Source organism: Ambystoma mexicanum, chromosome 13 (assembly GCF_040938575.1).
Source record: "Ambystoma mexicanum isolate Mex_15411 chromosome 13, UKY_AmexF1_1, whole genome shotgun sequence".
Lineage (NCBI taxonomy): Eukaryota > Metazoa > Chordata > Amphibia > Caudata > Ambystomatidae > Ambystoma > Ambystoma mexicanum.
Genome location: NC_090938.1, coordinates 615,381,834 through 615,405,530, shown reverse-complemented (window position 1 = coordinate 615,405,530; position 23,697 = coordinate 615,381,834). Strand labels below are relative to the sequence as shown.

The 23,697-nt window shown below is 45.3% G+C and overlaps 1 protein-coding gene across 1 annotated transcript in view; it reads left to right on the top strand.

Annotated features, from left to right (window-relative positions):
- Positions 1-3,287: 3,287 nt before the first annotated feature.
- CNP (2',3'-cyclic nucleotide 3' phosphodiesterase) overlaps positions 3,288-23,697 on the top strand; it is a 96,836-nt gene continuing 76,426 nt past the window's right edge. The window contains exon 1 of the mRNA XM_069634494.1: positions 3,288-3,700. Coding sequence (XP_069490595.1) covers positions 3,668-3,700 — 33 coding nt within the window. The 5' untranslated portion in view covers positions 3,288-3,667. The remainder of the gene's footprint in view (positions 3,701-23,697) is intronic.

Below are 23,697 nucleotides of genomic sequence, written 5' to 3'. Positions count from 1 at the left end.
CCCAAACGCTGCGATCAAGAGGGAGAGGCACATTACTCCAACTCTAGATGACATTATCGGAGAGCTTCAGGGGGCAAGAGTCTTCTCAAAGCTGGACCTACGAGCGGGCTACCATCAGCTTGAACTGCACCCGGACTCCAGGTTCATAACAACTTTCACGACGCATGACGGCCTATACCAATTTAAACGCCTGAGCTTCGGTATCTCGTCAGCTGCCGAAGTATTCCAGAACACCATCAGGGGGGCGTTGGCTGGCCTAAAAGGGGTATTGAACATGAGCGACGACATCTTAGTTTTCGCGGACTTGGAAAGGGAGCACATGAAGAGGTTGGAGAACACGCTCCAGAGACTGAAGAACTTAGGGCTCACCCTTCATCGACAAAAATGCGAGTTCTTCAAGGACCGTATTGGTTTCTTCGGATTCATCTTCCATGCGGCCGGTGTGTCGCCTGGCCCAGCCAAAGTGAAGGACATTAAGGAAGCCGCCCCCCCACAATCCCCCACGGAAGTAAGGAGCTTCCTGGGGATGGTAACTTACTGCGGGTGTTTCATCAAAGGGCTAGCGTCGCTGGCAGAACCACTCAGAGTGCTAACAAGGAACGACGCAGCGTGGAAATGGGGCGCCGGTGAACAAGAGGCATTCCAGATCCTGAAAAACGCCCTATCCGATGGGGACACCATGGCATACTTCAACCCCAAGGTGGAATCGGAGGTGGTGGTCGATGCGAGTCCAGTGGGAGTAGGGGCTGTGCTGCTGCAACCCGATGATCGCGGGGACATGCGTCCCATCGCCTACGCAAGTAAGGTTTTTTCGGACACGGAAATGAGATACTCGCAGATCGAACGGGAGGCGTTGGCCATCCTGTGGGGCTGTTGCCATTTCCGCTTGTACATTCTGGGCAAACCTGTCGTGGTGGTGACTGACCACAAGCCTCTACTGCCCATACTGGCGGGCGTGTCATCCAAGCCGCCCCCCAGGATCGAAAGGTGGATGCTGGCCCTGATGGAGTATGGGGTGAAACTAATTTACCGACCAGGAACGAACAACCCGGCCGACTACCTGTCGCGCCACCCCAGCAAGGAAAACTCTGTCACCGACATTGGGGCGAACGAGTGCCACGGGCTGCTGTGTCAGGTGGTGGAAGGGTCCCTTCCAATGGCAATCTCAAGAATTGCAATTGCGACAGAATGCTCCAAGGACATCATCAAGGCCGCCGTGAGGAGCGGTGATTGGAGGGAGGTACTGCATAACAACTCGCGCCGTCAAGCAGAGGCCCAGAGCGACCTCCAAGCACTCTGGAAAGTGAGGGATGAACTCTCCGTCTCAGACGATGGGCTAATACTTCAAGGGAGACAAATAGTCATCCCACGGGCACTGAGGACAAGGGTACTCGAACTGGCCCACATTGGTCATCAAGGGATTGTCAAAACGAAGGCTCGGCTGAGACACAAAGTATGGTTCCCGGACTTGGAGGGGCGAGTGGAGAGCTTCGTGAGGAGATGTGTGGCGTGCCAAGCAGCAGCCCCAGGAGACAGAGCCCCGCCGATAAGGTCGATGGAGCGTAGCAGCAAACCATGGGGAACTGTCCACGTGGACTTCGGCTCGACTGGTCGTGGATTGTACTTTCTGCTAGCAGTTGACCAATGGTCCAGGTACCCCGAGGTGGAGGTGGTGGAGTCGACAGCGACAGAGTTCGCGACAAAGGCATTAGACAAAATGTTCGCCACGCATGGGTTCCCGGACCTACTGTGCTCAGACAACGGGCCGCCGTTCACGGGCAGCCAGTTTGCAACTTACCTCCGGGTAAGGGGGATCCGGCATCGCAGGGTGTCCCCACTCTGGCCGCGAGCCAACGGGGAGGCCGAGAGAATGATGCAGACTCTTAATAAGGTCCTAAGAATTTCCGCCAGTGGCGGTGAAGACCTGGAGAGAAAGCTAGTGGAGTTTCTAAGAGAATACCGCACGACACCCCACCAGTCCACGAAAGTGGCTCCTGCGGAAGCACTGTTTGGACGATGCCTGAGGGGAATGCTACCGGAAGAGGAAGCCTGTCCGCCAGGGATAATAAACAACGAGGGTGTCCAGGAAGAACGTGCTAGGCGTAACGACAAAGAAAGTGAACGGAGGGGTCTGCAGGAAAAGGAGGTGCGAGTAGGGGACACAGTGCTGGTCCGAAACCGGCACCCCGAGGGGAAACTGTCCCTGCCATTTGAGCCGCGCCCGTGGAAGGTAACGCATGTAAAGGGCACAATGGTGACGGCAGCCTGCGACCGAGGAACAGTCACGCGCAACCGGTCGTTCTTCAAAAGAATCGAAACACCCGCTGAGAACGGGGCTTCAGAGGAAGCCATGGGTCTGGAGGGCCCACCTGGAGATCAGGAGGGCGAGCAGAACAGGGACTCCGTTAGTTCTGAACTGGAGTGTTCTACTCTGCCCACCATCTCGCCAAGGTACCCGGTCCGCCGCGAGCGGTGACTACCAGGGCATCTCAAGGACTACGTCCTGGACTCAGGTAACTGAACTGAGAAACGTAAGGTGAGACTCCAAGTTATTCATGCGCCCGCCCACACGGGCACCAGTTGTGCAGGGGTATGCACACCCCGAAGGTTTACATTGTTTTGGTTAAAGTTGAAAAGGGATGTGACGTCCCAGTTCGACGTAGCGCGCATGCGCGGGCCACGTTATGGACCCGCGCATGCGCAGTTGAATAAACTGCGTCCGTGCAGCAGTTGCCGCCGGGACGCGTAGCAAGCAACATCGCGTCCCGTGTCCTCATTGAGCTGTGTGCGTGCGCGTATGCATGTGAGGGCTGAGGGGCCAGATGTAACAGGCGGGTGAAATCACCCGTTTTTATTTTTGGCGGGTGAGACGCCCATTGGAACGTATGGGCGTGGAGGAGGTTTGGCAGGTGAGTCAGTCCTTTACAAGGCGGGTGACACCCGCCAAAAGCGTGTGAGTTGAGAGCTTTGCAATTTCGACCACGTAGCCAGCAGCGGGGCCGAGTAAGCAAGTGTTCCTGGGCCCAAGCCCCACCCAGGAAAGGCCAACTTTGTTAAAGTCCCTATACGTTTCAACGGGAGCGTTTTCTTTTTTTTTGTAGTCGGCCCCATAACACCTCCGGCCCCCTCCCCTCCCCTCCCAAACCGAAGTCAACGCCCCTGGTGCCCAGTTACAGCCGTTTATTCAGTCCCTTATATTTGATGGTGCGTGCGCCGCGCGCCTTCCCGCCAGGCGGCCGTTGGAGCGTTCGTTCCCCACTAGAGGGCGCGCGATGGCCTTTCCTGGAATAGCGCTCCTCTCCCTTGTGCGAACCTCACATACACTCACCGTCCTGCTGCGCCCCTCCTCTGTTTTTCTCGCAGCTGCGCCGCTCTTACTTTCGTTTCCTGTCTGAAGCTACCCGTTGTTGTGTGGGACTGAAACTGGCAGCTCGCCCGCCCTTTTTTCCAACGCGTGTTTGTGTGTGTGTGTAAAGGGGAAGGGCTTCTAGCGTGACTATCGAAGGCAGGGAAGAGGTTGTAAGTGTGTGGGAGTGAGAGGGGGTTTCTCTCTGTGTGTTGATAGCCCGGAGGGAGGGGGGAAACAGCTGTTCACTCAAGGAGCCGTGTAGAAAAGCCCGGGCTCCGGCCTAACCCCGAGCAGAGCCAAGCCCGCGAGTCTCCGCACATGCTGCTGACGCCGAGTGGCCTCTTACTGGGGGTGAGTGAGGGTGGCTTGCCGCGACCCGGGGACTGGGAGGGCTGTCTTTCCCACTTGGGGCATGTTTACTCAAGCCAGGGCTGAAGGAGCGTTCATGACCTGATAATGTATCAAAGGGGAGGCTTACCTAAAGGGTTATGTGGTGGGGAATGTGTTAATTTGGTAAGTGAAGGTGGGAGCCTGCTTTAGGACGTTAAGGGGGGGTCATCTCTCAGTTACATCTAAAATGGGGATGAGGGGGGGTATCGTGCTTCACAATGGCATTACTTCTATTTTCGTTTTGGGGCTTAAAATGTGAGCTTTCCAGCTCTTGCATTACAAGATGAGTTTCCTGGAGCCCTTCTGGTGGTCACTTCCCACGGGATATACAGGAGTGTTATGACCTCATTGCCTTCTAACACTGGTTCCTCTACGTCAGCCACTTGCTGACAAAGAAGAGTTTATAGCTCTTCTGTGGGCATATCGTGTTTAAGATCCCTGCTGGCTGGCTGGCCGTCTCGTGATAATCAGCGGCTATTAGACTTGTGCATCCAGGGGATGCCCCAAGACTTCGCTCTGAGCTGTGGACCTCATCCATGTTGAAATATCCCCCCACGCCCCCTGACCTCTTCGCATCTTCAGCCGGGCCTGAATAGAAGGACATTGCCCGAGGAGTCAAGGCGTCTATTGCATGACTTGAGACCGTCTCAAAAGTTTAAGGGGGAGGGGGCTGAAGGACTGTTTTAAAAAGCAGGAGTGGCACAACTCTCGCCTACTGCATCTCCATTTTCTGCTCACACTTCCAGTGCTAAGCTATGCTGATGAGAGACAACTCATTTTCAGGCTTCCCTTGGACACCTCCTCTCCTTCCCTCATCTCTGGTTGCCTGATCGCCATTCAAAACTGGTGTAGCCCCAACGATCTCCGTCTAAACGCCAACAAGACTGAGATCCTCCTCATTGTTATGTTACTTGGCATTTATATAGCGCCTTATTTATCATTGGTATGATCTCAAAGCGCTGGTAGGTTGAACGTCCTCGGGAACTGCAGTTCAGTCAGTAGAGAGAGTGTGGTATGGTGCGTGGGCGCACCGGATATGTGTGCAGCTGGTGTGGTTGTTGCATGAAAGCTGCTTCTTAGCCGTAAATGTGGTGCTGAAGAAATCCGTTGGATGTGTTCAGTCTTTAGGGTGGACACCCAGACTGAGTTCTGGCTGTGTTAGGCGTGAAGAGATGCTTAAGCTAACCGGAATGTGCTCAGCTAATTGTGTTTTATTAGGATGATGTGGGGTCATGTTGATTGTGAGAACAGCTAGACCGAATGTGTCATAGTACAGCTGTGTTCTAGTTGAATGATGGTGGATAGGGGAGAGTAAGCGTAGTAGTTTGATATGGTGATTATCATAAAGCGCCAGTGATCGAGCACGAGAGCAGGACAGGGGGCATACATTTAGGCACAACTTCTAAGTTCATCAATACCACAGTTACGCTATTAGGCACATTTTCTAGATTCAACTTTAGCACAGTGACGCTATTAAGCACACTTTCTAGATTCAACTTTACCACAGTGACTATACTACAGAGAAGCTATTGGGCACATTTTCTAAATTCAACTATACTACAGTTAAGCTATTAGGCACATTTTTTAGATTCAACTCTAGCAGAGGCTATTAGACAGACTTTCTAGATTCAACTATACCACAGTTACACTATTAGGCATTGGTACACCCTCACCATCCTTTCCCCTCACTCTCTGGCCGGCCTCCCTTGGCCCTCCTCCTACCCATACCTCCGAGGCTAAGAATCTCTGGGTCATGTTTGACTCCACACTTCCTTCCCTCAGAAGCTCACTGTCTCCCAAGCTCTGGTTCTCTCTAGCTTGGACAACTGTAGCAGCCTCTTTCTAAATCTACCTGCCGCCACTCTCCGCCCTTTACAACTAATCCAGAACAGGATGGCGAGACTTGTCCTTGGCCTCCAGCCCTGGGATCGTATCTCTCCAGCTCTGAAATCCCTTCATTAGCCACCAGTGGACTCCAGGATTAAATTTTAAACCCTCTGCATTGTCCACAAGGCTTTCTGGGGCCTGGGTCCAAAATACCTTCAGCTATCCCTCTGTAAATACCTCCCCTCTCGAGCTTTTCGCTCCTCTACTTCTAACTCCTTCCGGGTCAGTCGTTTTTCAAAGAAACAAGCTCGCGGCAGATCGGTTATTCAGCTGCAGCCTCTCTTGCGAACAGCCTCCCGGCCACCTTGAAACTTGAAGAGAACCATCTCCGGTTCCCGGAAGCACCTCAAGACCTTCCTCTTCGCTTCTGCCGTTGCCCCTCTTCTCCCCTGCTGATCTGTATTTCTCTCAGCACCGTGCCCCTGGCCACCCTCTGTCCTTCTGGTCCAGGTACTTGCTCACCCTGCCTCGGGCCACCCCTTGCACTGGGATCTGTATCTGTACCCATACAGTCCCCCATTTTCTTTCTGCATTATCTGATATACCCTATCTGACTAATCATGCACTTGCTGGCTGCACTACCACTCTTCACTGCCTTTATTTATTGTACCTATTATTTATTCTGTTCTTTCCACTTCTCCCCCGCGCACTTTCCCCTCTTTTCCCTTTTCCATACTCTTGCACATTCTTAATGTCACTGGGCCTAGTAAGATCGTTGTTTTTGTTTCTTCCTTGTTCCCCTCCCTTTGCTTGGTCGCACTCTGAAACACTTGTTTATGAGCGCATATAAATAAAATATCATATCGAATAAGCACCCAACACTAAATGCCTCTCTCCATGTACTTGCATGCCCACTGTGCGCTCTGGCGTTGGTAACTATCTTACTTAAGTTGCCTCTGCTCCCCACTGCCCTGAAATAAGTGAAGCCTAGGGAGTCAGCGTATATAAATTACTTGTTCTAGGAATTGAACAGAGCACCTTCCCGAGGTGATAACGGATCGCAGCACAGCCAGCAAAGCTGTATCCGTACCACACCAGGAACTGGATGCTTTACACATAGCTGTAGATGCATTAACCCAGGGAACCAGGTGCAGAATGTGCACTAGCCATTGGCTAGTGATATTTGACCATTGGCAAGTAGGAAATGGTGTGGTGTGTGCATGTATAGAAGGAATGTGGCGAGTACCTTTTTTTTTTTTTTTTTACGGCTGGCTAGTAGATATCATTTTTTTGCCCCTTTTGTTCTATCAACCTTCCTTCCGCTGTCCAGTCATTTGATCGACAGACAAATGGTCGATGCAATTTGGTCGAAAGACAAATGGTCGAATTTTTCATTTTATTTATATATATATTTTTCAGGTTTTCGTTTAGGAAAAAAAAGGGGTTTTTTATCAAAAAAAGGGGGTTGGGGGGGACCCCCCCAAAAACAAAAAGTGAAAATACAAAAAAAAAAATTCGACCAAATTGCGTCGACCATTTGTCCTGTCGACCATTTATTTTCGACCAAATGACCTGTAACCAAGGGCAGCTTGTGCATTTGGTCACTCACAGGGCATTCTCATTGAACCCAGCCTTTCTAATAGACTTTTGTGTCCCACGAGGAACAGCTTTAATTTGTTAGCCTGAATACATGTTTAGTTGTGGCCAATAGTTAAAACTATTGCATTGGAGTAAAAACTAAGATGGATATGGGATGTGAGGTGGAACATAGTTTGTGGTTGTTGGTTATTTACCCACCACTTGACTGATTATGTCCATGCTAATTACCGTTTTACTATCTGCCCATAACAACCCATGCTTTTATTTGTGCTAGCTTTATCAAGCAGTACCATCTGCTGTAGTTGCCTGCAAGTGTTTATTTCTAAGTGGTCTTCTGAGAGTTAATGGCTTAGTTGCATATGTAACGGTGATACTGATGTAATGAAAATGTCTCAACCACATATACCTTTACCCACTCTATTTAGAAGAGGTATGCATGTCCCTACCCCAAAGTCCTGTTAAAACAAGTATTGTCAAAGCTAAGTGTGTTTTGTTTATGTATAGGTATTAGCCAGGCACTGCTATCGTATGCACAGGCTCGCGCCTTTTTGCAGCTTTTGCCATTTTATGGTTAGATCAGGTAGTACCATTATAGCAGTGCCTGGAAAACGCCTTCACAAAAGCCAAAACTGTTGGCTTTGCCAATGCTTGATAAAACTCCAAACATAAGCCAGCCCAAATAAACCAAGGTTTTGCCAGAGTAATGCAAGTTGTACCTTGTAATTCAGGATAGGGAAATAGCTGCATTACTTGGTAGGGATGTGGTAACTGCCAAATACGTTAAAACGTTTTTCTTTTATATGGACGTAATTCTTTCGAACAAGCCTGGCTGCAAGGAGGGCTAATCACTGAATAAACAATGCTCGTGTTTATCACCCCAGCCTATCATCAGGATTATAATTTAGATGTGCGTTGTGTAGTGGGGTGTTAAATCACATACAACTCTTTTCTTTGACAAGAATACGTTGAATGACATTGATGGTATCTGTCATTGCTATGACCTTCAAGCGCTGTGGGCTGGAAGGCACTTCAGAAGACTACTTACTTGAAATTAAAGAGCATTACATTGCATGCGCACATGAATTGGAATTGAGTGACTATTCAATTACTAGCAAGATGACCAGTTTAACTTTTTTTTTTTAAAATCATGCGAAGCATGGTGTTCAGGCAGTGACTATGTGACAGCTATGTGCTTAATTTGATCTAACAATTCATCATAATGGGTGCAAGTATAACGCCTTAAATTGCAAATCTTGCTTTTAGCAAGTTACATGGCCTGATTACTTTCATAGTCGCACATGTATGATCATTTTTTTGTTCAATGTTATTTTGGTCCATGAGCCATTTAGTCTGATCTTGGACCAGAGATGTTAAAAAGATCTGATCTTTGCCTTCGCTTGCAAGTTATGTGGGGGCTAAGGGGAGTCTTTCGGCTACTGGGCCCATCCCTGCCAGCTTTTCACCTGATGGGAGAAGACTACTGCTTATGACCAGGCTAAACTTGTAGCCGCTGGCCAAAAGAGACAGCTGGTTTAGAGCATCGACAAAATGGCACTGTGATATTGGGCTGGTCGAAGACTTGGTACATTTTATCTTGATCTCTCCATTTTACAAACCAGAGAGGACGAGGTGGTTAAAACCTCGCTTTCTAGCTCATAATATTAGAACCTGCAAGGAAGTGATGACTTGGCTCTTTAACTGTATTTAGCCACAGTCCCTCTTTGACCTGATCAAGTTCTTAAACCGGGCTCTCAATGTGAGAATACTTAAAATACATTTTCGCGTGGAACCAAATTTTAGATATGATTTTAGGTCATGTTGGTTAATCTGGACTCTGAGCCATTATTTATATTTTACCTGATTGTAAACATGTTAAATAATTGTGTGGATATACTGTATTTAATGTTAATGGAGGAATGTTAATACACTTTTAAAGAAGATGATTTTGGACCAGCGGGTGGCATTTCCAGTCACGCGGCAGTCTTACATCGCATACGAGTACGCATACGGGTATGCTTTCCACTAGTTAAGTTAAAGCAAAATGTGTCTCTTAACTCACAGAGAATTACACTTCTAAGGTGGATATTTAATGACGTCTGAGTGCCCCTTATCAGAGATTTTGCCTTGGCATTTTTGTGCTTGGTCTAATCTTCTACATTGGGAAATGGGGTCGTTTCTCCTGTGTGTGCTTGAGACCTCAGTGCCGAGACCCGATCTCACTGTCCTCCCAAAGTTTGAACTTGCTCTCACTTGATAGTTCTCTTCCCATTTCACCTCTCCTCCATATTACTTTTTGTTTGCTTTACCATAGCAATATGAAACTGATTGAAAGTACTATAGTTTACATACATAACACACAGAAATATTGTTGAGCGACGAGACCATCAAATCCAATGTCATATTTTACTTCACAGGGGGACTTTACCATATAGTTGGCTAATCTGAAGCCTGTCTCAAATCACAAACGAGTGTGTTGCACATTTATACTGCACCTGTTATCACCGTAGTACTCCCCTGCCACTGAGCCTTGTCAGAGCGGATATTGCGTATTGTGGCTAGGTTTGGAGGTTCAGGCGTTGGTCTGTTGTGGATAAGATGAGGGAATTGGAGAACATGAGAGTAGCATGCCCACAATATGGCATGTGTCTGCAAATTGTGGCTCTCCGGGTCTTTTGGACTAAGACTGCCATGAGCCCTCACCAAGATTATGCTAGATTTGACTGTTGGGAGTTGAAGTCCAAAACATCTGGAGAATCAAACGTTGCAGACCCCTGAAGTAGGATGTAGTTACGGAAAAGCATGGAGGTGAGGTGCAGGGGTGTTTTTTCCACTTGTTTTGTGAAAGAGGAAATGCAAATGCAGAAAGAGTGGCAGAGAGCTCACATGCCGATATTTAGAGATGTATTCCAGCTGGCAGCTGTGGTATTCAGTTTGGTGCATTCGGAGGGAGTGTGACTGGTGGCTTGATGTGCTTAAATAGTCAAATGGAGTTTGCAGCCTGATTGGATTTGATGTGTTTTAAGCTTCCCCAATTTTCACACCAGATAAATCCTGGGTTTGCCAAGGCACATGCAGTCTGTGCATATTTAATTATGTTGACATTTGTAAAGCGCACCAAACCCGGGAGCGTCTGGGCGCTGGTTACATGTACATGAAGGCAATGGTTGCGCTTTGATTAGTTACAGCAAGAGTACAGGCATAGGTAGTACATTAGTACAGGTAGTGGTTACAAGAGTTAACAAGTGGTAAATACATGTAGTCTTGAGCAATATTTCTAGTCGGGAGGAGACAGTAGTGCCAACAGTTAGATGTGTTAAGTTGCATTTAAATTTGGAGGTCTTGTGAGAAGATCCAGGTTTTGAGACCTTTGCGGAAGGACCAGAAGGAGTCATCCGATCTTAAGGCTAGGGCAATCCAAAGTTTGGCAGCGCTCACCGGGAAGCTGCTTCTCCCTGCTTTTTGTCGCCTGTACCTAGGAATGACGAATAAATGCGAGTAGGCATCCCGGGTAGGTGATTGGGCCTTAGACATTTTTCTGGACCAGTAGGTAGGGACAGTGTTTGAGATACATTTGTGGGTCAGTGCTAGCGCTTTGAACGTTATGCGTTCTTGGACCGGGAGCCAGTGGATATTACATTTGGCTGAAGAAATGTGGTATTTTTTGGAGATGATTAGAGCTGCTCTTAGTGTTATTCTGAATGACCTGAAGTTTTAGTTGCAGTAGTCTATCCTGCATAGTATGAGGGCTCTAGCGAATGTGATGCAACTGTCGGTGGATAGGCATGGTCTGCAGGCATTGATCAGTTTTGCAATTTATGCTGCTGCGATATTTTACCTGTCTAGTTGGCAGTAGTGTGGAGTCTAAATATACTCCAATTGTTTTTACATCTTTGGTGATGTTCCTGTCGATGGAAACAGATTTTGTATGAGTTATTGAGTGTGTTTAGCCGAGGTTGAGTGCTAATACAGAGTGTTTTCTCGTCATTTAGGCGTCGGCTGTGTTATGCCATCCAGGCCTGCATGGTTTGGTGTCGTTTGCTGAGTGCATTGGAGTCAGTGTTGTAGTTTCCGGAGATGGGTAGGAGGATTTGGGTGTCATCTGCATAGTTGGTATATGTGATGGCCAGGACATCAAGGAGGTCGAAGAGGGGTTTGGTGAAGACATTATGCAGTGTCAGTGAAACACATGATCCTTGAGGCACTCCACAGGTCACATGGGTTGGCCGGGCTGCCGCTGAGAAGAACGCTCTCATTGTGGCTTTGGCCGGGAAGTGGGCAGCTGAGGAGATGTGTTGGCATAGAATATTATGATTGACCAAGTCAAAGGATACTGAGAGGTCTAAGAAAAGGAGGATGGCCATATTGCCATTGTCTTTGATTTCGTCCATTTGGATTTTTATCCAGGAGGGGGGATTCCGTTCTGTGGCCAGGGCAGAAACCTGATTGGCAGATGCCGAGGAGATTGTGGGTTTTGAGATGGTTTTGAATTTGCAGATAGGCTTCCCTGTCAAGTATTTTGAGAAGGAAGGGTCCTGTCGTGATGGGGTGGTAGTTGGTGGGGATGTTAACATAGAGTGGGCTTCTTGAGGAGGGGTTGAGGGCAGTACCCAGGCTTCTTTTAGATTCTCTGGGACGTTGCCATTTGAGAAGGAGTTGTTGATTAGCGCTGTGATGAAGGGGGCAAGCTCTTCAGCGCAATCCTTTACAAGGGTAGCCAGGCAAATGTCTCCTTGGCATTTTGATGCTTTCAATCCTTTAATGATCTTGGTGGTTTCAGTGGGTGTGATGAGGGTGAATTTGAACCAGGGGATGTAGAGAGAGGGGTGGGGGGACGCTGGTCTAGGGGCTGGTCATGTGTCAGTAGTTTATCTTTGCAGTAATTATGGTTTGGAGTAGGGACATTTTGTCAAGGAGTGTGTTTTTTGGATGCTCTTACACCAGCCGAGATCTTTGGCGGCATTATCAGGTGGGGGAGCTGGTGTTTGAAGCTCACTTAAGATGGCAAAGAGCTCTCTTGAGCCCGAGCTAGCTTCTTCCATTCTCTTGTTGTATGTGGCGCTTTTAGTTTGCAGAGTAGCTTGTTTGTACTTTTTGGAGAGGGTTGTGAAGTGCTGGATGTTTTCGTAGAGGGTATTTTTATCCAGACAGTCTCTGCTGCTCTTTTAGAGGACCGTAGTGTGAGATTGGGGGTATACCATGAATTAAAGTGGGCACTTGGTTTGGGCTTGCGTAAGCTCAGAGGTGCTACTTTTTTGATGGTTTTGCGGAGGGTTTGGTTGTAAAGCTCAACCATGGTAGTGGGGTCTGTGTTTGCGTGTGAGTGAGCTGTTAGTAGTAGTAGGGGAGTACATTGGCTGGAGATATGTTCTGTGAGTTTCTCGAGAGGGAGGCCAGAGCTGGTTGGGCTGAAACTTCTGTGCAAGCTGTCTCTGTAATATTGAAGGTGATAACATTGTGGCCTGACTAGGGGCAATGATCGTTGGTTAGAATACTGTTACAGTTAAGGTTTTCTATCCAATCTAGTGTGCAGCCTTTATCATGGTTGGGGCTTGAAGGCTGTATGCGATTTTCACTGAAACCATTTCTCCTAATTGTGGGTGAGACCCCCGGCCCTCTCATATTCGCCCCCCCTTCCACCTTATCCTATTCCCCTCAAATCTATATTTTAAAATGTATAGCCTTACCCAACCAAATCCGAAGATTTCTCATTCGGTGAAATGTAGGTATTCAGGGCTTGAAAGCAGGTGTGTCAAGCCTAGGGATTCAATAGTGTTAGCTAGGGCATGTGCATGGGTTTTTTTTAGACCCAAGTTGATATCTCCCAAGAAGATAGATTGGAGGAGGGCTTAGTGTTAGAGAGGAGTTGCGCAATAAAGCAGTGGGCCTGTAAGTTAAGTGGATCGCAAGGGTGGCTGTAGCAGATAAGGGGATGTTAATTGAGAGCAGCTCACCTGAGCTGATAGTTTGGTTTGGGATTTCTCTAATGGGAAGGATATTTTTAGCAATGAAGGCTACTCCGCCTCCTTTGGCTACCGTCTGTCTGTCCTGAAGATGGTGTTACCATCAGGGATGGCTAGGGAGAGGGAGGGACCAGCAGCAGGATGCAGCCATTTTTTGTGATTGTTAGCAAGTCTAGTTTGTTGGTAGTGATGAGGTCAGATATGTCAAGGGCATCGGCATCTGGCATTGATCGCTCCTGTGAGGTGTGTTGTGGTCACTTCTGTGTCGAGGGTGGAGATGGTCTTATTAGGTGTGTTTTTTGGGCTAGTATGGGAGGAGGGTTTGGATGTGGTGGAGGCAATGGCTCTTGCTATGGCAGCTGTGTCTGAGTCTGTAGGGACTCCTTGTTCACGCTTCAGCTGAGTGAGCATTTTAACTTCAACAGGAACTGTGCGCTCAATGTTGTAAAATGTTAGTTCATTGAGGTTCTTGGAGTTCTCTGTAGCAAAATCTGGACTTCTATTTTTGTGGACGGATTTATCAATCTGATACTTTTTATTGAAGGACGCTATTTTTGCCATGTGTTTTGTAGACGTTACAATTCAAGTACCAGTTATGACCCGATTGTAGTGTGGTTTGACAATACCAAAATGTGGGAGTTATTTACATATAACAAGAAGTGGAGTTTTACGAGACAGTCCTGCAATGTTGTGATTAAAACGACCTGCAGCTCAACTTAACCTGTATTTATTTTGCATGCCATAGACGCTGACATCGATATGAAATAACCATTTTAAACAGCTTTTCATATTTATTCAGTTTTTCTTTTCTTTTATGCAAGTGAATGGTGAGTAGCCAATTGAGAGTTTTGTGGGATTTTTGACTGAGGTGCAGAAGACCACTGCAGCTAAAATCAAATTGTGACAGACAGAATGCTAAGTAGTTGCTCTCTCTGATTATAGTGGCAGACATTCCATCACTCACGTTTAGCCCCAATGTGTGCCCAGATTTCCATCATTCTTTGTGTGCGTTTCACCTTTTTGTATCTTCGTATCATAACTGGGGTGCCTTTCTCACTCGAGTTGCATCTACTTTCCCTAATTTCTATTTTGTGTTCTTTAGATTTAATTACATTTTCGGGTGTTCTGAGTCTTAGTTCAGGTATGTATTTCTACCTATTATTTTTGTCAACAGTAGTGATATTGTACGTATAGTCTTGTTCAGTTGCTCTGCTCGCGGATTCCGTGAATTGTTTTGTGGTCAGACATGGTCTGTCAATGCAGTGGTAATTTCAAAACACAATTTGAAAGATGCTTCCCGATTTGCAAATCTTGTGTTTTTGTAATATTGACGCAGTGTCCAGTGATGCTCTTTCCATGGCCCACTCATTTTCTCACACACTTCTCTCTGAAGTCTCGGAAAATCTGCCTACACTGGCAAATTCTTCTCGTTGCAATGAATTATATTTTCCTTTTCTTTCTACATAATCTTTCTTCCAACATCGCTCTCCACATACATAATGATGCGACCACTTCCCATATCCTCATGTGTCGCATCCCCTTTGTGTTTCAATGTCTCTCGCTACCCAATTTTTCCATTCTCTATGAAGGGTTATCCTTACTATGCTCTCTTACTTCAGACTACAGTCTGGTTATCCCTGGTGGGGTCATAATGCCCCAATTTATTGGAGAAGGTCTCTGCGGTGTAGACCATAATGGTAGTGATTGGTGCGGTGTAAAAGACATAACAATTCAATGGCCCCTGAGCCAATTCCCAATGGTTCATTTGGGTCGAACACTTCATCTGTCACCTGTTTGTTATCTAACCTTTTATAAGATTTAAACTCGTCAAATGGATAAAATGCATTGTCCTTTATAATGGTTATTATAAAGGCAAACCTTTTATTTAGAGCAAGTAATTTCTGAGGGCCAAACACTTTTTAAAATGACTTTTGTCACAAGGTTCTTGCTCAACTCTTTGTGCACGTAAGTCTTTTGCAAAATCATAGTTATTGGAGTTTATAAAACCTACATAACTGTCAACGGCCAAGACTCTGGGAGTGTGACCTCTGAGAAATATTTGTGTTGAGTGCAACTCTGTGCATCTGTGTGCTATACAAAACACCTTTCGACATTGAGTGAGAGGCAGTTCAATAGAGGGATTTAAAGTTATGAAATAGCAAAATGTTTGCATTGGGAGGAGGGGAAGGGACTATTTTAAAAATTGGGTTGATGAGTATTCCCCCAGTTAACTGAGTAACTGCGGTGCACTTTTCTTTGGTGGCAGGTAAAGCTTCAGGTGTGCCCTACTTTATGTGAGTTGTGACGTTAGGCCAGCAGGTTCTATACCGGGCATCACTGTATTTTGCAGAAGCGAGTTGGTGCGTAAGGCCTGTATCTAGATTACAATTTTAATTTGTCATCTCTATTGGTCCAACAGATGGCACACACCACAGCTGAGACCAGGTCTTCCACCCAATCCTTCTGAGGTTCTGTTACATAACCATACCTCCAATCAGTGCTCTAGATAGGATTTGGAGGTGGTAGTATTTTACTCCCTATTTTTTAAAGTTGGGAGTAAAATTATTTTTTAGGGAGTAAAAACAAGTCCAATAGGAGTACTATAAACGGGTAAAACTAGTTGTATATGGTTGTTTTTACAATAATTATTTCTTTGGTTCTAGTTATTCATGTGCATTCAAAAGATGCATGTTTACTTCTTCCTGTGGTACTATGTGCACTAATGAAGCTGTGTGTGTGAAAGCAGGATGACACGGTTCTGTGTCTCGTTTTCCTTTCCTTTTCGTTGGGAGTATTTGTACGCTCTATTTACATTTTTGGGGAGTGTTCGCATATTTTTAGGGAGTGAAAGTGGCTGATAGACCCCTTATCTCTAGGGCTGCCTCCAGTATTAATTTCAGCACGCACTCGTGATAGCAATATCTTGGTGCTGAAAGGAGAGACAAGTGGTCCCTTGGTGATGACCCATGCCGCAATCCATTCTGATCATACTCGTCTGCCATCGGACAGAAAGGTGCTTGCAGTCCCAATACATGTGGGACACAAAGCTTTCATGTTTTTTTTTTTTAAAATGTTATTATAAATGCCCAGTACTGATCATGTATATTTCAGCATTTCTTTTTTTGGGACCGATATACAATATGCAAAACACTTTGCAGGTCAATCTGAAAAGTCTATTTTCATGTTGATCATCTTCGAACAAGAACGGCCTTTTTAAGCAGACGACCTCTTCCCATATTCCCCTTTATTCACCTGGTGTGAGGTGACTGGGGAAACCATAGTGTTTGTGGAAACCGTGTTTCGATCAGTGGAGCTTTTAGAACCACACCCAATGTGAGAGAGCAAGGCTAGGTGATGGTGTTTTAAAGAGACGGGATGTAGAAGACCTAATGAAGAAGCCCACTGGGGTCCATTGCAGAGATTCGTTCCCAGGGATAGCAGGCATCCATTTTGCTATACTCTTGTGACAAAAGCCTTTTTTTGTTTTGTTTTTTAACCGTTTGGCCCTCAGAAATAACTTGCACTGAATAAAAATGTTTGCCTTTTATAGAGGGAAGAAGCCAGAATGAGAGAGTGGAAATTCACGTGTTGTATGTAATGATGAAGGGGATTATTATGGAATTGTCAAAACAAGCACAAAATATATATATATATATATATATATATATATATATATATATATATATATATATATATATATATATATATATATATATATATATCCCTTCAGTTTGTTTTGGTTGTGATATGTGTAGTGCAAATATTCCACTGTAGTGGCCTTAAGATTCTTTGGAGCACCCAGAACACATACTATGTAATCCAGGTATTGCGCTACTGCAGCAAGCACCAAGGTTTCAGTTCTCTTTAGCATCTTTGGTAACTGTAGCATCTTTGATAATTGTACGTATGAGCCTAGTTGGTGAGAATTTCAAAGAACAGCTAGTAGCATTAACATTTCGCACCACCCTTTCCCACTTTGTGCAGTAGGGCAGTGGACGCAGTCTACCCCGAGTAGAGCGACGGAACCCAGTGAGAGTGAAACGGGAAATCAACCAAGAAAGTAAACATATCTGTAAATGATGATATAAAGACCCTGAACTGGACTTTGTAAAGGGAAGCCATTTCAAAACACTGTTTGTGACAGTGGGTAACTACTGTGGAAAGACTGCATGGTGGAATCCTGAGGTAATGGGCACCTTAAGTGACCATTGCATTTACATGTGAAAAAGGAACAGAAATGTCTGAATCAGGAAGCAAAGCTCCCAGACTGAAGCCCTGCTGACTTTCATCCATAGACTTTTTGTTTTGATGCTTTCTAGTATGCTACTCCCTAGTAGTTTGGAACATTGCGTCATGCTGGGATGCCAGAAAATGGCTTGTTCAGGCATCGGCAGTAAACAGCCAGTATCCGTGCACCACCAACTCTGTATCGGGCACCAGGATGGATGTAGGCAAAGCCCATGAAGCTTTGTTACAGACTGAATGGGCGGCGTAGGTGACCCTCACGACTGAGGGCGGGCTTCATTGCGCAGGTTCCCAACTGAGAATCTAATTCGTATACCCATCCCTCTTTCAATCTCCCTCCATTTTCTGCAATTTCCTTAATGTGTTCAAAGGTGATAACTGGGTACTAAATAAAGATCACAGGGTGCTGTGCTATTTGTTTGTAAAGCTGCAATGTCGAAGACGATCCAAATGTGCTTGCTCGTTGTATGAGCCAAATGTGCTTGTGTGTTTTGCTGTTTTTGATCTAAAAAGAATGCCCTGTTTTTAGTCCACAAGTGCAGATATACTTTAGGGCGTTTTGTGGACTTTGTCCCATTTAAACGTTTTGTAGCGTCTCACAAGTTCCCTTGCAGTGCAGATCTCCTGTTAATTAGTCTATGTGATTGTCTGATTTGCTGATGGGTTACTTGGTCTGTGGTGGAAGGGTAGTGACCTGTGGAGTGGGCTCAAGGCAGAGCGACTTGGACCATAATTACCAGAAAAGGTCACAAACTTTTTGTTTCGGTTTCAACTACTGGGTTGCACCAAGTTGTAAATAATCTGCGAACAAACTGCAGGTTGATTGATGGATTCTGTTTTCTGATCGGGGTCTAGCCTGGTTGTCTTCATCGTACAATGGGATAGATGAAGGGAAAGAGGAAGAGAATCCAAAGAAAGTGCTTGATGAGTTATGTAACGTGTCATAGATATGAAAGGAAAAGAGACACATTTATTTGTCCCACTACATGCAAGATAGCTCATCATGGATAGCTAACAGGGACTTGGCCACCCCTACCTTTGTATTGGCCAAAATGCACACACGCATTATAAACTCCCATACCTTGGACTTTGGTCCCCTGAGGGCATTCACCTGCAGTGCTTTGAGGCCATACCAATGGGAAAAGGTGTTATACTAATAATAAATTATATTACATTACATTTTAACTGGGAGGTGGCAATCAATGGTATGCTTCTTATGTGACTGAAGTGGCGTGAATCATCGCAAAACCTAACACTGTAAATTGATCTGATGCAAGTAGTGCAAGATTACTGCATAGGTTATAGTGGAAAATTCAGCTTGTGTATTAGAATTGGGGCACTGTTATCCTAGATAATCCCTGTATCACCGTGGAAGAAAGCAAGAACACTCATGGCCCCCAACCACAGGTCGGAGAGAATTTGACAGGAAAAGAAACCAGACGGCAATGTCCATAGACGTCTTTGATTTCCCTTGATGAAAACATTTAAAAACTGGTTTTCGAAAAGCAGGACTGAAATTCAATGAATAGGATCAGTTCTTAAAGCGAGCTCTAAAAGAAACATTCACATAATGAGGACACATGTTCATAATGAACTAGGACAAATGATATCAGAAAACTAGGATATATGGCTTGAAAACAGTGTCCCTTTGCTGTCCCACAACTGTTTTTTGTGGTGGACTGCAGATTGAAAATATTAATCTGTATCAGATAATGTATTTGATCAAGTAATCTTTGAACGTAGCGTTATTCTTCTGGGAAGGTTTATAAAATGCACTGTTGCTCACACACCTGAACAATGTGCCGTCTCCATTTTATCTATTCAGAACGAGTTGGAAAGTCCCCTTTCCCTGTTGAAACCGTTTCTAATTGCACGCGTTGGCATACTGTGACGCAGACATTCAAGAAATGGTCTCTCTCATATCATCTCCAATATGTTTACTTGCTAACAAAGTACATGGTTACCCTTCCCTGTTTTTTAAGTAGCAACTTCCTCTTGCATGCAAAGTAAATGACTTGAGTATTTGTAAAGCACAATCGGGTCGGACCAGGACGTTTTACATCTGAACGCTTTAACAGCCTGCGTTTACTGCAGTAACGAGCTAAACTTTGCAGAGCAGTGTCGTGCAATAATCTGTGAACTCTGGCAATCGGAAGTAAAACATTCGGGAGTGGACATTGGTTCGTAGCAGGGTTTCCAGGTCCTGCAAATTACAAACTATGGCATTCGTTTACTGGGTGGCAAGTTCCTACACACCGGGGCTCAGTCATGGGAGCCATCGGCTTGGAATATAGAAACTTTTTTTTTTGTGTGCATTTGTAAAGCCTCACACAGCCGGGGTCATCAAGGCGCTGTTACAGGAATTGTCTCTTAGTTGCGTATTTATACCCGAACCGTTGACCCTGGGATCGGACCTGTGTTGCTTCATGTCTTGTTTTCAAGGCAAGCACGGCTACTCTTTTGGGAACTAGTCTTCTTTCTCGCTTAATCTTGTTCAAATACATTTTATTAAATGATGTGCTTGATTTTTACATAGTCCAAGCATTGTTTTGAGCGCATTACCATTTTTTTACAGATAATTTTGGCTGTGTGCAATAGTAATACTTTTGTGCATGGTGTGTAGCCCTCTGTCAAGGATGACCTAGAATTAACAATATATTAAAAAGGTGCACATTGAAAGTAGGATTTTCATATTCATCTCCGCCATGGAACATTAAGAAAAATATTCATATTAGCGAACAATTAAATAATGGGCATGCTTTGGGACTGCTTCTAAAAAGAGGCGGAATAATCTCTCAAAAGGAAAAAAAATCCTTGTTTGTAGCCTACAGACTTTTGGTACTTTGCCTCAAACCATAATATTTATAGAAGTAATCTAATCCGGCCTCGAAATGTCCATTCGCTATTAGCGAGTGATGATTCACTCTTGGCGGGTAAGGAATAGTGTGCTGTGCCCCTGTCGAGAACCGACATTTATACAAGAAGGCAAGTTACTTTAATGCCTGGTTAATGTTATGCTACTTAAAATATTTGACCATGAAATTATGTGAAACCAAACAGTAGAGCATGTTATGTGAAGTAACATCATATAGCGCCCTTCCATGTTGTTTAGCCTCACTGTGCCTGGCTCTAAGAAAAGAGTGAGTGATGGTGTTACTGGAATATCGGATGGGAAACCTGTGGTATTGATGGTTGCAGGTAGGAAGTATGTGGGACCTGAGCACCATTCTGCGTGTATGGGCTTGGTGGAGACATTTGGGAGCACGTTCTCCAAAGGGGAAAGGCCAAGGTCTGTTGGACTACAGTGCTTTAGGCCTGGTTATCTGCTGAGGTGCAAGGCGTGGGTGTTGCATGTTTAAAGGGAAGAGCTTAGTCATGATCCAATTCGTATAGATGTGCTAATGACTAGGCCTATGGCATGCACGTGTCTGCCTCTGTCTCGAATAGAGACTGTACCTCATGTGCAACAATGATCTGGCAATTGGCACATGATGGAAGTAGGCTTTCTGGAGACCACGCATTAGCATAAAATACATGCTGAAGGTTAGGTTAGGGGAGGCAAGCACATTTAGTTCAGGGCAAATGCTGCTGGAAACAGGAGGACCTCAGGCATCCATTTCACCATCCTTCGTATGTTGTTTGCCAGGCTGAGAGGCGCCTCAAATGCTTAGGTGTCACTCTGGGCCGGACCAGAATCCCTGGTTGTTCCCTCTAGAGGTCTTCTCCAATGCCTCCCACAAGGCTCATGCTCCTTGCACCCAGCTAAAGGGCAACATTAAGTCCCCTCTCCTCCCACTGCCCCCCTCATTAAGTGTTGAGGCAGCTCCATAACTTTGGTTTCAGAATGCTAAAATCCTTCAGGGGTTTGTTTAAAATGAGTTGAGGAAATGGAAAGATAAAAGGTGGAGTGTGGATTCCTCAAATAGCCCAACGAAGCTGGGGGGGTACCATCCCTTAGGTTAACGGCCACAGCAGCTGCTGGAAGGTGGAGAGAAGCATGCGGACAATGATGGGAAGGGCATTTGGGTGTGGGGGATAGGACAGGATGTCCAACAACACTGAAATCTCAAATTTCCAATATCCCAGAGCCATTGCCGGGAAATGATCTGTTGGACTCCTTTGCATACCTTAAAGAACATCTAAATTGTGCAGCATTACACCACTCGCACCATCAGTCCCCTTTAAATGGGTTCTTGGTTTCTGTAAAATGGCCTGATAAGACCCTGCAGTACATATACTGTACAGCAACCTATGTTCAAGATGCTCCTGGTTAATTAAATGTTGACTGTAAATCACTCTTTTGCTCTTGGGGTTTAATACGGTATATCACTTACCTCAAATGAAAGACTGACAATGCACACCTGTTGACAACCGATGTGCATCTTTTACATCAGATTTCGAAGGCCTTTTCAAACTATACAATTCAAAAATTAACAAACGCCTCCTCCCCCGCTACCTCCACCCACCACAGCATACTTAATCCCATTATAGTTGTTGGATCTGGTGCCACCATGATTCAACCCACATGCACGGCCTACACCAATGCATAAATATTGTATGACCAAAACCAATCGGTGGTTGTTTACTTACTAAGATGCCTATCACGGCGTTAAAGACCTTAAATAAGGAATGACGAATAAAGTCTGACCAGATAGCTCTGGGTTTACATTGATCACCAATCCAAATGCAATAATCTTATTCTACTTGGCTTTAGTACACCATGACCTCTTGGTTCAGCAATATTTTACGTATGCAGGTAATGACTTCCACTCATTTCCCTCAAAACAAACCCAAATCTTTCAAGTTTGAGGAGAAAAGGAAAGGCTTGTCATCAGTCCCAACCAACAGTGTAGGCGAGAAGTGAATTGAACTAATTTGCTGTTAGTGTAGACGGAACCTGGGTATGTGAATAGAAGGGTGCAAACTTGCAGTGTATAATGTGTATGGACCTGATGTAAGTAAAATACCTCACATTTAAGGTCCAGCACATACACCTGGGTGGCAAGAACACGCTCGTGTCAATGCCGTGTTAAAAAAAAAAAAAAAAAAAATGCGAGGCTCCCTACCCCACATTGGCGTTGTACGCTGAGTGGTTTATTTGACTAGTTGGTGTGAAGAGGACACAAACTATTAATGGTGTAGCCACAAAGGAGCCGTGCACACATATCCGAGCTGTAAACTGTGTTTGAAAACACTACCTGCTGGTGTATGTTATCTGCTCCTTTGCTCCAATGTGTTTAAACCTCTAAAATGTCACGTCCTTTTCCTCCATAATCTTGGTATATCTTCTCCAAGTATGGATACTTTGGACCAGGAGTACAGAAGCCACTAGAGTGAGTAACTTGGGTCTTGTAGAGAATTTCAAAAGGTTTTTTGATGTTTAATGGATTCTGATCGACTCGCAAACATTAGTTCAATCAATCATACTATTGTTACTGAACGTGAACAGTGTTAGTGCATGTATGTGGCTTTCTACTTTGGTGGTGATTTGGCTGAAGATGAGAGTAACAACATATTATGTAGTAAGACCGCACTCTTGCAATTGTAAAGATGCTTTTCTTTAAAACGTTCTTTGTAATTGGTATTTTGGATTTGTATCAGTCGGCATCACAAAGGGTGTTAGTGGAAAAAGTTGTGGTGCTTTATGTCCTGCATCTCCTTTCTGTGGAGTGCCTCTTCGAAAGTGGGGACATGATCATTGTACAGAAGCTCAGGTGGTCTCTGACTTTCCAGCGACCTGTCCTTGCCTGGATATCGGAAGGAATTTTAGGTTGGCATTCATGCCAACATTATCCATTTGGTAGACTAGGTCCATCCTGCTTTTAACTTTGCATTCTGGATATGTAGTTGTATGATATATGTTACCCGCGCTTAATAACCAGAGGTTTCTAAGCCCCGGGGATCAAGCCTGTGTTTCTCTGTGTCGTCTTGCTTCCAAGTCGAGCACGTTGCAGCTGAGCTATCCTCCCGAGTATGCTTATAATGGTGGCATACAGGACCATAAGACCCAGAAGGCAGTTAAACCTACGACTGGTCTAGTGTCTCCCGAATGGAATGGATAATGTTGGCATGGATGTGTGGACTCGTCTGAATATACTCTTCAGAGTAGCAGTAGAACTCTTATTATTCCATAGCCTTCTTCAACTTGTTATGATTGCCCTTCCGTGGTTCCTGGTTATTTTTTATAACCAAACTGTTCCTGGTTGGAGCAAAGTGCATGAGGCCCAGTAACCTCCAAGACCAAAAGGCTGGAATGTGCACCCCAATACAGAAGTGAGCATGCGTGGGGGACTTTGGCAGTGTTTTTGGAACGAAGCATGAACCTAT